Source organism: Gobius niger (assembly GCF_951799975.1).
Source record: "Gobius niger genome assembly, chromosome: 20".
Classification (NCBI taxonomy): domain Eukaryota; kingdom Metazoa; phylum Chordata; class Actinopteri; order Gobiiformes; family Gobiidae; genus Gobius; species Gobius niger.
Window position 1 is genome coordinate 8,127,884 of NC_136871.1, and position 16,855 is coordinate 8,144,738.

At 39.8% G+C, this 16,855-nt stretch overlaps 1 protein-coding gene across 2 annotated transcripts in view; it reads right to left on the reverse strand.

The window, feature by feature from the left end:
• Positions 1-252: 252 nt before the first annotated feature.
• tox2 (TOX high mobility group box family member 2) overlaps positions 253-16,855 on the reverse strand; it is a 206,171-nt gene continuing 189,568 nt past the window's right edge. For both annotated transcript variants that reach the window (XM_079579282.1, XM_079579283.1), the window contains 4 exons: positions 7,944-8,024; positions 2,191-2,598; positions 1,276-1,424; positions 253-786 (listed from right to left, as the gene is read on the reverse strand). In XM_079579282.1, coding sequence (XP_079435408.1) covers positions 744-786; positions 1,276-1,424; positions 2,191-2,598; positions 7,944-8,024 — 681 coding nt within the window. In that variant the 3' untranslated portion in view covers positions 253-743. The remainder of the gene's footprint in view (positions 787-1,275; positions 1,425-2,190; positions 2,599-7,943; positions 8,025-16,855) is intronic.

Consider the following 16,855-nt stretch of genomic DNA (forward strand, 5'->3'; position numbering starts at 1 on the left):
TCTGTGCTCTTCAAATGCCATTCATTCGTGAGGAAAACAACTGTACCAGTGCCAGCTCCACCGCGCTTTGTTTCAATCCGTGTTTACCTCCTCAAACAAAGGATCACATACAGGTCGCATTTAATTTGTAAAATAAAAGACAAGGCAAACATTTGTCTTTTGCAATCCCGCAGTCTAAACATAACTTTAGCGAGTGCCTGTGCTGCTCATTTCACGCACGGATTGTTAGGAAATTAATAAATAGATAGACTTTTGAACAACTAAACCATACTGTTCAATTGGTGGAAATGAATTCAGCAAATGAGAGATAAAAAAAATAAAATAAAGCAAACAAAACAAAAAGCCAACAGAAATTGCCAGTCTTTTTCCTGTCCATTGTAATTAAAGCTGGATGGGGTCCCTGAGAGGGCCCAGTCTAGAGGAGGACACACATACTCAAAAAGACAGAGCAGGGGGAGAGGAGCCGTATAAGTGCTTGGCAAATTTAAACAGCAAGAATAACTGCTAATACATTAAGTGGTACAGACAGTAGTCATCTAGTCAAAAAACTGTCACAAATTTCTGAGAGAAAAGGAGGGTTACACTGACAAAAGGTGGAAAAGGGGGTTTTGCCGTGTGGGCATGGATGTCGGCGTGTGTCGGTCAGTGAGATGGTGCGGGGGGCGGGGCGGGAGGCGGCGTCAGGAGGGGCGGAGTCTTCCTTGTATCGGTCGACGGAGGAGGATGGGGGGGGGTCTTCAGCTTCAGGTGAGGTAGAGAGGCTTGTCCCTGCCTATCATGCTGCCACTGCAACGACAGCGGAAGATTAGACTCGCCAAAGACACAACACGGCACATTATTCCATTCACAAAGTCCCCGCTTTGCTCGAGACGCTGCTCAATCCCATCTCCGTGCGCTTGTTGTGAGGGCGGCGGCGACAGCCTGTCACAGCGTTTAGTGCGAGAGCAGATAAAAGTTGTGTTGAGAACATCTGTTTTCCTCTGGCTGACAATAAGACCACAGCCTCCATTATCTCAGCATTACCTCCGCAGCTGTCTGCCCCTCGCACTGGCAGCTGACTGCTTTCAACACTTCTATTGTGAAAGCGCCGGGACACATCCGAGACCACGCGTGCTTACTTTGGTCATTAGCATTTCATATTTTGCTTTTGCTTTCCTTAGTTGTACAAGTTAAAAGGTGCGTGCTGTTTTATTTCATCTGGTTTTACTGAAGATGAATGGATTAAAAAATGATGAAACAAAAAGAACATTCAGTAACAGGATTTAGGGTGCTGACCTGCAGTGGTTGCCACACTCTCGATTACAGTATTCACTGTCCCAGTCGTGACTCGGGGCCACGCCGGGGCCCGGACCAGGTCCTGGGGCTCCTGGAGACTGGGAACCCCCAATGCTCTTCTGATACTCTGACTGGAGGTGGGAGAAACTCTAAGGACAGGGCACAAACTTTATGTCAGGAAAATGTAGAACGCAATACTCATATTTGAGACGATATAAGGATGACAATCTGGTAAACAAATAAAAGGATTTGTCTTCACTTATTGTACTGTGAGCTGTAAGTATTCTGAAATACACAGGGATGTGGGTGAATTATTATGTTTGGTAAAATCCTTTAGCTAACAATACTCAGTGTTTAATTTCGTCTATTTGACCCTAAGTGTGGAGTAACTGTAAGTAACTGTAAGTAAGTTGTGTGAATATATAGTAAGAGTAGGGCTTGGCGATATATCGATATTCAAGATATATTGCTATATTTTTAAATGAGAATTAGACAATAGCGCATATATCGGGATAGTTGAAATTCAGATGAGCTATTAAGTTAACAAAAAGATTTTGAAAAGTTTATCTTAAACTGAGCACTTTATTTTATTTTTACTTTATATATAAACACTGCCCTCAGAAAAATATTATTTTCTAGGCTATTTTTATTTAAGATTTTTTATTTATTTAAATGTGCACCTTATGGAGCTTTGTTATGCAGTGTTTATGTTTATATTTTATAGTGAGTTTTCAATAAAACTACTCGTATTTGGCTTTGACTTTGACTTAACATTTCATTTCACTTTGCGGAAAAAATATCGGGATATATATTGCATATCGGCATTCAACCAAAATATATCAGGATATGACTTTTATTCCATATCGCCCAGCCCTAAGTTAGAGTGTTGAATAAATATTTATGAGACACGTTTACCTGCTGCCCAGGAGGTGGCGAGTGCAGCGAGGCCTGTAGCCCCATCTGGTGAGAGATGATTGGCTGGGACTGGACCTGTTGCATGCGGATTGGCTGGTTGAGCAGCGAGCTCTGGTGCATGATCTGCTGGTGGGGGTGCAGGGGCGGGCTGATCTGGAAGGAGGAAGGGGGCGAGGCACTAATGCTGGGCAGCATCTGTGATTGGCTGAGCGTCTGCGACAGGGCGTGGCGAGGGGCGTGGCCTGTGTAGCTCTGCAGGTCAGTGAGAGGAAAGGCCCCGGGGCCCAGGTATGGAGACGACGGCTGAGGAGGAGGGGGCACGCTGTACAGGGGCGGGTTGGCGGGCATCATGTGTGGAGACGCCTGGCTCGTCTGCACGCTTTTGGCCTCCACTGGGTCGTTGTAGGACTGTGACAAGACGGAAGAAAAAAAAAACGTGAGATCTTTTATATAAACACACACGCTATGAAATGCACAGGGCCGATCTGAAGAGTGCTCAGTGTTCGATAAAGCGGGCCACAGAACTATTTTCATTAAATGTTTTGAAAGGTTGAACTGGCAGAACTTTTTGAAGAAACACTGTATTTGGATATTGCTACAACAACAGTGCGTAACTGTGAAAATGTAAATCAATATTTTGTGGCTAATCCGGTTGAAAGAAGGTCCTGAAGTCAAGAACAACACAATAAAAAGTACACATTTACAGTAATACTGTATCAAAACATGTACCTGTTTTTTGTAAGGAAAAACAAACTTCAATCTGTATTTATTTGCATGGTTAAAAGAACAAAAAAGTAGCTCTAATATACTTTAAACGAGTATATCAAATAGGTAATAATGACATAAATGTATGTATGATCCAAACAGCAAAAAAAGTAAATAAATGAAGGGGAAAAAAAGTTAAATCCTGACTGTAAAACAGACGCATTAAATAGTGCATTATCGTTCGTAATGAGAGCATTTTGTAATTTGTGAAAATATAATTGCCTACTGTCATTGAACGCTACATTTTACAGGCTAAATCCAGCCTCTAATTACACGCTATTCAGCAGCTCAGTGTTTACGCCGCTCGCGATCACTGCTCTCTTCTTGTTCCTGTTTATTCCAAACAAAGTGTGTTGAGGCCGCACAACTCCAAACCGCCCACGCGTTTTTTAACCATTACATCAGGCTTTAATTCATGAGAGGCTGTATATGATTGAAATACATCCAGTGCTTCACTGTAAGTGTCACACATGCAGTGATACATGTGGTAGACTCTGCTATTAGGCAAATGTCCACATCTATTACCCAGAATCCAATGAATAATCAATGTTAGAGGACAAGGAAAAGTGGGGTGAGTATTACAGGACACAGGGACTCAAAGGATTAGATTAGTTGATTTTTTACTTTGATCACGGCACATGTTTGCTGGTATTGTTTTTGTGAGCCTCAGCCATATCAGAAGATTCATTTCAATCAAGTGTTGCATCAATGTGTTGCTGGTTAAGTATTAGGGCTAGAACAATCTGGTTCATTTGCGATACAATACTTATTACGATACGGGGCCGATATGTGTTGCGATACTAGAGCTAGGTATTGCCAACAGCTCCACGATACGACACATATCCCATTACAGAGTTCACGATATGATCTTATCGTGATATAGAGTTCACGATATGATAATTGTTGTGATTATAGAGTTCACAATATGATACGTATCGCGATGTAGAGTTCACAATATGATCATTATCGTGATTATAGAGTTCACGATATGATACGATTTGCAATGTAGAGTTCACGATATGATAATTTCACGGTATAGTGTTCACAATATGATAATTATTGTGATAGAGTTCAAGGTATGACAATTATCACGATAATAGAGTTCACGATATGTTACTATCACGGTATAGAGTTCACAATATGATACGTATCACGATATGATAATTACTGTGATATAGAGTTCACGATATGATACGTATCACGATATGATAATTACTGTGATATAGAGTTCACGATATGATACGTATCACGGTATGATAATTATCGTGATATAGAGTTCGCGATATGATAATTATCACGATTATAGACTTCACGATATGACACGTATCACGGTATAGAGTTCACAATATGATACGTATCACGATATGATAATTATTGTGATATAGAGTTCACAATAGATACGTATCACGATATGATAATTACTGTGATATAGAGTTCACGATATGATACGTATCACGATTATAGACTTCACGATATGACACGCATCACGGTATAGAGTTCACAATATGATACGTATCACGATATGATAATTATTGTGATATATAGTTCCCGCTATGATACATATCGCGATATAGAGTTCATGATATGATATGTATTGCAATTCAAGTGTATCGCAATAGTGTCCACAATACAAGACACTGTATATTCTGAATAAGAATAAAAAATATTCCAGGTGGACAAATTTAGGTTGAATAAGCTCAGTGTGCCAGTCAAGCCTTTTATTGGAGTAGTGAAGAGCATGTTGTGATACATTCTGAATAAAGACTATGATTGGACAAACATAATTACGCATCACGACACAAGTGCCTCGTGACGATACACATATTGTCGCGTTCTCCGTATCGTCATTTTGCCGATACGATATATTTTTAAGCGCAGCCCTATGAGAGTTAGAAATTATTGTGAAACCTTTGAGAAGGACAACAGACTGGTGTGCCCTAAAGTTATAAACCAAATCCCACTTGACTGAAAAGTGCATTGCCACAGCAAAATGTAGGTTTAACAAGTGCTGTGTAGCCGCCAAATATTACATCTAAAAAGTATTGAAAGTATGTAAAGATGTATTAGGGTATATTCAGCTGTCATAATATTGCTCTGCTCCATATACGCCGCAGATGCTGTTTATAGCTGGCTTCTGTTTCCTAAAAGGAGGAGGAACCAGACTTCTATTGTGATCGCTAAACTTGTCACTTCCTGTATTTTGCTGATTCCCCGCATGTCATTTTCTATTGCAGACTATTACATCTGCCGCACCAACTTTTCCCTCATCTTTTACCAAATAAACCGACATGCATCACCAAACAAAAGGCAACAGGTGCACACTGAAGATGTGAATCCTCTAAATGAAGCTCCAATTACATCCAATTCTGCCGACCCCACCTCATTTTGAAAAGACTGCTTGGTTGGTAATTAAAAAAAAAAGGAAAGTAAGAGCTGCTTTTGGATTGGCTGCGGTGTGAATGTGTGTGTGTGTGTGGGGGGGGGGGGTGGTTGTGGGTGAGAAGCTGTTTTTGACTGGCAATCTCCCAAACACGTATAGTTAGTTATCAATCAGGGCTCTGTATAGGCGCTCTGACATGAATGTGTAATTGCAGCACAGACAGGAGATGAGAATAGTATTTATCTCGAAGTGTGCACCAGTGAAGAGGCTGATGAATCAACTATTCATGCCTTAATCAAGGTGCTTGTTTTCGGGCGGCGAGCGTGGCGGCTGGGGCGGAAGTGTGGGGCTCCGGGGTAGCAGGCGGGAGGAGGGGGAGGAGCTCAACATATGTTCATCGATTTGGAACTTGCAGACAAATGGGATCGAGTTGCACGAACCAATTCAATAGATGTCAAGCGTATGTCAGCATCTTATATAGACATGGGACGTTTCATAGTTTGTGTGATGAACTATACATTGAGCTTATGATTACTACATTACTACATCAGTAACACTAACAATACAAGGCCATATCTGTCTGTCTGTATTGGTATCACTGTGTGGTTTTACATAGTTGTATACATTGTATATAACAACAACACATTTTCTCCAGTTCGACTTTACCCAAATCTAAAAGCTTCTTGGAAAAAGCTTCAAAATGGCGACAAAAGCGAGACGTAAATGACGATGAATACACAAAACACAACCAAAAACGCAACAAAACAGACCTCAATAAAAGTGATGAAAAAGCATGAAAAATGCAACAAAACAGCACAAGAAATGCAACAAAACAGGCGACGAAAAAGTGATGAAAAAGCAACAAAAATGCAACAAAAAAGCAACAAAAAAGCAACAAAAAAGCAACAAAAAGCAACAAAAAAGCAACAAAAAGCAAGAAAAATGCAATAATGCAGACGTCAATAAAAGTGATGCAAAAGCAACAAAAAAGCAACAAAAAAGCAACGAAAAAAGCAACAAAAAAGCAACAAAAATGCAATAATACAGACTTCAATAAAAGTGATGCAAAAGCAACAAAAAAGCAACAAAAAAGCAACAATAAAGCAACGAAAAAAGCAACAAGAAAGCAACAAAAAGCAACAAAAAAGCAACAAAAAGCAACAAAAATGCAATAATACAGACGTCAATAAAAGTGATGCAAAAGCAACAAAAAAGCAACAAAAAAGCAACAAAAAAGCAACAAAGAAGCAACAAAGAAGCAACAAAGAAGCAACAAAGAAGCAACAAAGAAGCAACAAAGAAGCAACAAAAAAGCAACGAAAAAAGCAACAAAAAAGCAACAAAAAGTGACAAAAATGTAACAAAACAGACGTCAATAAACGTTATGAAAAAGTAACGAAAAAGCAATGAAAATGCAAAAAACAAGCGACAAAAACGCAACAAAACAGACGTCAATAAAAGTGATGAAAAAGCAACAAAAATGCAACTGTAACCGGTATGTAACCCTGGTATAAAGTAATAACAGAATAACTTATGGTTACTGGAAGTTGTTGTTGGGCCAATTGACTAGGTTCGTACAGGAGGGTAAGAACAATGTAAAAACAGATGATGGAAAAAGAAACAAACACGAGACAAAAAAGCACCTAAAAAGTGACAAAACGCAAGGAAAAGTCTTAAAGCAGTTTTGTAGGTCTTAGCTTTCAAATGAGCCCGTAGGCTGTAGATTTGGGTAAAGCGGAACTGGAGAAAATGCGTTCGGTTCAGGCGGGAGTTAAGAGGTTTAAGGAGAGACTACACCATTCTTGTGGATGTTAGTCCGGACAGCCTGAATTACTTTCCTATCGTCTTCTTCTCAGAAATGTTTGTGTAGGCTCTCAGTCATCCATTCATACATCTCTGACTAAACTGGGTTGAATGAGGACATTTAGCTTCTATCTTCTGTTAGATCTAAGACTTCTTTGCAGAGGAAGTTTATAAGGTCAAACTCCACAGAGGTGTGATTTTCTCATGCTTGAATGAGAATTATATTTATAAAAATGGTGGCCAACAGTGCATCAGCCTTTTGCTATTACAAGGACAATTTCTTTTCTTGTAGAACATTTAAAAAAAGATAGATTTTTGAGATGCCATGCTACAGTATTTGGAAGTTATTTCTCCTCGAATTGAAGGAAATGAGCAGGTCACAGGTCACAGCTTCAAATGAGAGTAGTGGGTTGAATTCCTCTGTGTAAAAGGAGGAAACTCATCTGACTGGCCTTGTACCACTGGTGACTAATGCTAACTTGAACAATTAAACAACACAATAACAGAGTGATCATCTTAAACCTGCATATCCTCTTCAGACAGAAGCTGCAGCGCGTTTATTCACATTTGTAAACCTGCTTGTCGCCCACGCAGACAAACATTGCGTCCCCTCATGTCTCCCCAGGTTACAAATCAGGTGTGTTCAAGGCCTAATTTCAACTGTTCTCCACTGAGCACACAGTCTTTATGGGAGCGAGCGCACCCTTGGGCTGGACTGAGGAGAGGGAGGGCTCCTCTTTCTAATTCATCATGCCTTATATCAGCGCTGACCCATGTATATCAAAGACGTGACCCCCGCGGTTACCTTGGAAACCAGACTGGCTCTGTAGGCGGCCAGGGCTTTCAGGTACTCCTTCTTAGCAGCCTCTGTTTTCCTCTTGTAGTTCTGTGAGGGGACAAAGCACAACAGTAAGTAAAACAGCTGCGGAGGGAAGTGATTACAAAGCGATTACAAAGTGGAAACATGGACCGAGCGGTGGTTCCCAAAGTGGGGGTCGGGACCCCTCGGGGCGTCACGAGTAGGGCTACCACGATAAATACTATATCGACTTATCGTTCAATTAAAAAACAGATAGACGATATATTTTTGGGCTCGATATTTATCATCTGTACAATTATTAGCAAATCTCCTCTATTCTTTCTTTGTATAACTTTGATTTTTAACAGAAGCAAATTGAGTTTCATTATATTTCATGTTTATTGTAGCCTGTGTGGTATTTTAGGATATGATGATGCACTTTTTATGGCGGAGAGTCGACAATATCTAGTATCGTTAGAGTCAATAATATCGTGTATCGCGATACTTTCCGGCCTCAATATATCGAGCTTCAAATTTGTTATCGTGACAGGACTTGTCACCTGGGTGATGGCCCCCAGGTGATTTCAAGAAGAAATGCTACTATTTTTGAGTGTTTGAGATTTCCATTCGAATAGTCAAAATGGTAATGGTCTCAACTTCATAGCAGTTTTCCATCTACATCAGGCACTCTCATTCATACACCAGTGTACACAGACACTGGAGGCAAGGTGGGTGTAGTGTCTTGCCCAAGGACACTAAACCCACTACACCCCCAATGACCTGCAGGAGGTCGAACCCCCGACCTTCCCATCATGAACTCTCCCATCCGATCGACCATCTGCACCACTGCCCACCCCAAAATAAACTGTGTAAAATATTTTCTTGTGGAAACACTTTTTATGTATTGGCTTTTCTTTATTATCAACACTATTTGAATTGTATAATCCTCACTGAAGACATTAAACTATTAATGAACACATGGGGTTATGTTGGACACAAAAAAGGAGAAAATAGCTCAAAATATGCTTTATATTTTAAATTATTCAAAATTGCCATCTTTTGAGGTAAAAAAAAAACATTTCTGGTGGTGACGACATCATGAAGCTCATTGAGAAAATGTCAATTCACTATTTGCACCTGACCCATAATGCTTTGCGCCTTGAGGGGTAGCTACGACCTGGAGGCCTTTGAGTGCGAGTTAAGCTTCAGCCAAACAATGATGAAAAACAACTTCTGCTGTGCTCGTAATTGCTCCAACAATCAGAAACGTAATCCGGAACTACAAAGCTCTGCACGCGAGGTTAATGAGAACTTTTTTCCCGAACGACTTTTCAAAATCAATAGATAAAAAGGTACAGATTTTCTTTGGTTTAGAGGAAATTGGATACTATTTTAAAGGTATTTGGAGGATTAATATTAGTCTCTTCGATGACAGCTCGCAACGCCATATTGTTTACAGCAGCAAACTCCCCAAGGCGTTATGGTATTGCACAAGGAGCGAATAGTGCAAAGGAGTGACCAAAGGAAAAGGCAGCTATTTTGAAAAATATTTCACCTTGATTTATTCAATACATAATAGGTGGCGTTTACGATTTAGAATGTGATGATGTCATAATATCATCAGTGTTTGATCGTGATTGGATTCACAAACCTGTGATATTATTTTTATGTCTGAAAGTCCTTTCTATTGGACAACATCACGCTCATGTTTTTCCATATTGTCACCGCTTTTTGAAGTTTTTCTGAGAAAATAATTGGACATTAGTTCATGTGTGCCGACAGAGGAGATAATGAGCTTTGTGACAGTTTTGTCTCATGTGGATTCCTCCAGTAATGACTGAGATATGAGCCAAAAAACAAAGACATAAAAATATGCATTTTGTCAGTTACCACAGTTACCACAGTTACCGTCAGTTGCTCCACCTCAATGTTAAACTATAGGCTCTTTAGAATGTTGTGATGTCACGTGAACAAAGCCTTTTGCTGGGTTGCAGGTGACATCACAGCATTCGAAAGGCCTACACTTTTATATAGTTGAAAAATTATTTTGTTTTTGAGGAAATTTTTGGTCTTGTACAGAGAGATCATGGACCCAGTGACTGATATTAATGATCATTTTTTAAATTCATATATTTTCTTTTTAGCTACGACTTGTGAAAGTGTAATGCTGTTAATAGGAAAAACTGGCTCCGATGACCAGAGCCACCTTAACCAATGGGCTAGCAGGGGCTGGAGCCCAGGGGCCTACCATAGTCAAGGGCCTATCAGAATTAAGAAAAAAAAAGAAAGAAAAGGTGATTCGTTGATTTTCATGTCAATCACGTTTCGGCATGACTAACCGTATGCGATGATTGCGTTGTGCTCCTATGTGTACCTGGAGTAGGCCCGCCTTACCTGGCCCAGAGGGATACAAGTAGGAGTAGCAGGGTTAGGGTTTTTGTGGGATTTAGGGTTAGGGTTATAGGTAAGAGTTAGGGTTAGTGTGAGGGCGAGTGGGGGCCTACAATTCTCTTTAAGCCCAGGGGCCTATGGGTACATTAAGGCGGGCCTGCCGATGACTTGGGTCCGATGACATCATCATATTCTAGAACCTGCAACCCAGCAATTCACATTTGTTCATTCATAAATGCCTTCACTGAGAATCTACAATTTAAAAATAATAAAAATAATAATAAAAGAAAAAGCAATAGCTAAAAAAGTGTTTCCAAACTTGTGATCGGTGTACAGTATGGAAAGTCTCATAATGTCAGGTTCACATAATGCACTACACATTGACACACATGTTAACACTGTATTCAAAATGCAGTACTATTTGTCTTGTTGACAACTTTGCAAATCTCTACTGTATGATCATATTTTTGTCTGTGTCCCTGACCCTAAGCTTCTATTTTAAAGGTTTTATATTTTCACCATGCAAACCAACTGCATCTTGGTGCTTTACGCTTTTTTTTCCTTTTTATTACACCTGAAGCCACACATGCGACTCAAAGACAGCATGCGCTCTGACTGGATATAAACTCTGGCCCACTCAAGCAAGGGCCACTCTCATTGCTGTTTGTATTGTTAGTAGTTATCAGGGCAAAAAGGGGGGGAAATATCTTTAGAAAAGGAGACAGTGTTTAGTTTGTGAAAGGAATTTCCAATATCCGCTGTGCATTCAGACACGGAACACAAATACGGCAAAGAAATCATCCTAAAATATTGCATTTCAATGGTCAAACTTGTCTGACTTTGGCATTGAAACAGTAAACCCTTGTTTATTTCTGTTTGCGTGTGCATTAGGACGGGTGCACATCTCCTAATCAGAAGTCTTTCTGTGCAAATCAAACAGAAAAACAAAGAACGACCGGGATTTTAGGGCCAATTTCAAGCATACTGAGTGAGCCTAAAAGAAAAAAAAACAGATTAAGGCGGAGAATTGGAGTTAATGCAACTGTGTGTCACTCAATAGACCTTTTAAAACTGCGATTGACGGCTGATGTGAACAAAAAAACAAAAAAAAGCATCTATAATTGTGTAGCATTAGATGTGAGCCTCGAGCGGAGTCACATCCGAGTTGATATCGCGTGATAGTAATTACTGGTGGGGGCCGGTTTCCCTTCAAAAGAGTCTGGACTGGGATATATAGGCGTTAAGCATTCATGCACATAGTCTGGCAGCGCGGACACATCCAGTCGATAAACAAACGGGCAGAGATAGAAACAGCAAACACAGCGAGGAGGATACAATCTCCTGCACAAACACATGATGTGGATCCTCTCTCAGACATGTTTACACGGCCATTTCAGCAGCTATTTTAGATACTCAATGGGCTTCATGGGGCTTTTCTAATACATATTGACTGCACAAATAGGCGGAAAGGATTGAAGGTTAGTTAGGGTTTGTCTCGCTGCTTTTTATGTTGGGTTTTCATCACATTTTCGTCACTTTTTCATCACTTTTCTGCTTTTTTTTGTTGACTTTCTTTTGTTGCATTTTCATCCTTGTTTTTGTTTTGTTATCGTCGCTATTTTGACACATGAGAAGCTTTTAGATTTGGGTGAAGTCAAACTGGAGACGCTTGGAGGTTAAATGACGAGATATTTTCGTCGACTAAAATACTGACCAAATAATAATGTAAAGAAAAGACGAAAATCACCCAAGGCTTCACATCATTTATCATAAAAGAATTTACAAAATCTTAACTCAAGCTAATCCGATTTTTGTCACTTGACTAAAATTAAAATAAATATGTTAACCTCTTACTCCCCTTAAAGCAGAACTAAGTAACTCATGCCCCTAGAGGTCGTAGCATGTTGAGGTTTTTTACTCATTAATTGTTTGTGAGACTAAATACTACGCTGACAGAAAAGATAAAGGGTGAGAGGGACATTGTACATCCAATTACACAATGGAGATCATTTTTGTCACTCAAACTTGGCAGTAAATACTGTAGTTACCCGTAGTTAGCTTTGCCCGTTAGCATGTTAGCTTCTTCTCCATGATTCCATTAGTGTGTCCTGGGGCTCTGACCCGTAGACAGCGAAGTTACAATGGTGGTTTTCTGGTCATAGACACCAGGAGGACACCCCGCAATCATCCCGTTAACACTTGTATTACCCTCAAAGGGACTACGGAAAGGATTTATTAAGGTAAACAAGTTACGTAGTACTGCTTTAACAGAGTGCTCCAGTGCAGCCTGTAGGCCAGTGTAACGTCTCATTTGAAAGCTAAGACCTACAAAAGTAATCTAAACAAAACTTTTCCTTGCATTGTTGTCGGAACTTTTTTTCATTCTTTGCATCGTCACTTTTTTTTATCCCTTTTCTGTCACTTTTCTGTTGCTCTTTTGTGGCTTTATTGCTGTGTTTTTCCTCGCTTTTTTATTGCATTTTCATCCTCATTTCATCTCATTTTTGTTGCTATTTTGACTTTTTTTTTTCCTTGAAGCTTTTAGATTTGGGTAAAGCCAAACTAGAAAAAACGTGCTCGGTTCAGGCGGGGGTTAAGAGGTTAAAATGAACACTACAACTACTGCTACAACCACTGCTGATACAAATACTGCACTTACTACGACCACTGCTAAAACTGCAACCTATAGTATGGGTTTGAAAGATAGATTGTAACATTTCATGAATCCAATTGGACACCAAGGAAAACGTAAACATTGCCCCCTCTGTCCTCCGTTAAGCAGAACTGGCTGAATGTGCAGACTGCAGTCAGTGACAGCCCCACCAGGCTCCAGCTAAAATATTGATAGAGCTTTGACTGCCGCTTTAATGAACCAAACTACTCCCAGCAGCTTTAATTTGAAATTAATTTAACACGGCTAACGATTTGTGCAACGACGGATACTTTTAAATAAATTACCATGCCTAAGGACTTCTAATTACTTTCAAATGAGTGGATTCATTATGTCTGCAGGTCAGTGTGAATTAAAAAACACCAGAGGAGCACGTGCCGCTGAGGTGTCCCGCCTGGATCCGTCCCTTAATTGTGCCTAAATGAAGTGTTCTTGTTTGATAACCAGTTAATTACAGGAGACAATAATGGCGCGCCCCACTGACACTGAAGGGAGTGATTAGCCCCGCGACCCAACTGAGAGAGAGGGGGAGAGAGTGGGGGTAAGTCAAAGAGGAGGGAGGGAGAGGTGGGGACAAAGAGGGAATATTGAAAATCCACTGCAGAGCGCATACAGATGTACCTGCTTTGACATAAATAGCTTTTTTATTGCTCTTTTTTTATGACGCCACGACATTATAGGCCTGTTTCTGTTTCACTTGCAGGAAAAGGGGCTATGGATACAGACGGCATCTTTGGACTCGCCCATATATGGTCATGCTTGAAACAGTTAAGGGGGAAAACAAAGAAGTGAAAAATCTTAACTTTCTCCAATTAACTACTTTATCAAATGCTAAATTATGAACATAGTTTTCTACTAAATGAAGATACAAAGAGTTGGAGAGGAGCAACGTGGTTCAACAGCCCATAAATACATAAATAACAGAGAATGCTAACATGATGCTTCATGTTAGCATCATGCTACATTTTAACGCTAGCTAGCTCTAGCTAAGACTGACGTTTTTTCTCTTCTACTGAACAATCTGCCTGATAAAACATCCATATGGACCCAATTTAGACTTGACTTTATTTATGTGTGATAAATAAGTTCATAATCCACCAGAAATTACAAAAAAATATTCTGTTTTCCCCCTCGGCAAAGCCACGCCCCCTTCTATGTCGAGATGCCGTCTATATCTATGTCAGTCAGACCAGTGCAGATGACTGAGTCAACCTGAGCTGGTTCCTGGATGGAGCAGCAACTCTACTCCGAGCTCCTCTGGGTGACTGAGGTCCTTTCTAAGTGTCCAAGCCACATTTGTGAATAATACGGCAAAACGGAAGGATGGAGGCTTTCAAACTATGGAACTTCACTCTCTTCTACCTTAGTTTGTACTGACAACAATAACATTTTCTTTGTCTTTTGGCTGGATTCAAACCTCCGAACCGCTGGTTGATAAGCCGTTTGCGTCCCTATGAAGTATCTTTATTTGTTTAATAATCTAAAAGCTTCTCGACTGCAGAGCAACAGTGCAATGCCTCATTTGAAAGCTGAGACCCACAAAAGTGATTTTAACTTTTTAGTCACGTCGTCACCGTGTTTTTGAGGTCTTTTCGTCTCGTTTTTGTTGCTTTTTCAATGCTTTATTTCATTGCTTTTTTGTCGTATTTTTGTTGCATTTTCATCCCGTTTTTGGAAATATTTGGTCACTTTTATTTTATTTTTTTGTGATTTTGTCTCAATCTTTGTGGCTTTTTTTGCTGCTTTTTCAATGCTTCTGTTCATTGCTTTTTTGTCGTGTTTTCATCCTGTTCTTGTCACTTTTTCGTCTAATTTTTGTGGCTATTTTGACACTTTTTCCCAAGAAGCTTTTAAATTTGGGTAAAGCCAAATCCCTAACACAAGTAATTCATTTCCAAATGCAATAACATAACTGTATTATTGTCTTCACTGTCTAACCTTTTCCTGCAACTCGGCCCTTGTATGACATGTAGTTTGTGCAGCTCCAATGCTAACAGTCCGGCCCTCATTAGTACGAGATTTCTAAACATTTTCTTACGAAAACCAGCCTGGTTTCTTTAATTGTAACTAACCCAGCGTTATCACAGGAGGAATATCTAGCTGTAGAAAGTTTAGGAAAATTAGAAACCAGGCTTTGAAGTTGTTTTTAACGTGTCTAAAGTGCAATGCATACCAATGGGGGACTAGCGGCGATATGGAGGTACTGCAGCAATGCCGGCCCCCAGTGCAACTCGCAACTCAACGAAAGCCCCTCGCCACAGTTTAGTCACCACCCTTATCTGCGCTCCTCTCCTTTTCGGAAGCTAATGCAGCTGCAAAACTGGAAATTAATCTAAATCTAAATCTTAATCTAAAAAAGAAAACAGAATGTTTTCTTTTTTGTGTTTGTGGGGCGGCTTTAACATGTAGTCACCTTGAGGAAAAACACAGTCCAAATAACACATTGATTTACACTGAAACACCAGCCTTTGGGGATTTCAGAGAGGCGTACGGTAAAGTGGTGAAACAGCTTTAACAAACGGAGAGCCAAAAGCAGGCTTTCTGGAAGCATCCATGCGCAAATAATGCATGGATAATAAAACACAACCACTGACTAGATTAAAGAGTGCTTTGTATGTATTTTTGCATAATGGAAGAGAGAAATATGCAGTACTTTTTCAATCTGGTTTTTGAATAATTGCAGGGTTAGTTTTGTTACTTTGAGTTAAAATGAGTAATAAGTTACAGAAGAAGCTTTAGTAAAAGGAAGGAAACGATAGTTAGTAGTAGATATTAGTAACTTTGTGTTGTATTACTGCAATTAGTAAATGCAAGAAGAAGTAGGGCTGTGCAATTAATCGAAATTCGATTCCAATTTCGATTATTACACTAAATGATTACAAAATTAGCATAATCATTTTTTTTTTCTTTTTTTTCTCCAATTCTTTTTTTTTTTTTGCAAAGCAGACTTACATTAATTCATGGCGCTGGGATTATTTTCCCTTCGCATTTTGCATGACATAAAAACAAACAGCGCTGTGTGATGTCATCAGGCCGCGCTGCTCAGTTTACTTGCGCAGGTGTGAGGGCTGGCCAGCAGGGGGCAGGTGTGAAACAGAGACCTCTCCTTAATCGGGGCATACTTGAAATCATTTGTACTTTTTTGACTGTTCAGAAAACAGAAAATATTCAGCATAGTTGTTTTGATTAATACATATATAAATAAAATAAATCCTTTTTTTTTTTAAGACAACAAATAATCGTTTGAATAATTGTGATTCAATTATGACTAAAATAATCGTGATTATTATTTTTTCAATAATCGAGCAGCCCCAAGAAGAAGTAAAAGTAAATTTGTTTATTTCCCTTCGACCCCAATTGCAAAAGTGAAGCCGGTCTTTGCTGTTTATTGTTTACATGGCGCTGAGGCTGCGCGGCGCCAGCTCGTCTGCCGGTGACATTATGGAGCGCACCTCGTCGCCCTATAGAGCCACTGTGACAGGCTCTCAGAAACGGGCGAGACAAAATAAAAAAATAAACAATGGCAGACAAGCGCAGACAAGTAAACAGCGCGTATAGAAAACACTGTCACTATGTTGCCCGGACATATGGATTTTTGTTTTTCGCTGCAGCATCAATACAATTTGTGGTTGGTAATGCATGGTACACAGTGCAGCCTGTATTGTTAATCGATGCAGTTGCATAGCCAGACTTGTTGGCAGTAATAGAGTACGCTCCGGACAATTTATCTATTATTTTTCCAGTGTGAGTGAACAAATATGTGGAAAATAAGGACAAACACGACATATAAGGTAGAGAAATTAATTGCAATCAAGGTGAAATGGCAGTTTTAGTAGCAGCTAGTGATTATGAATCT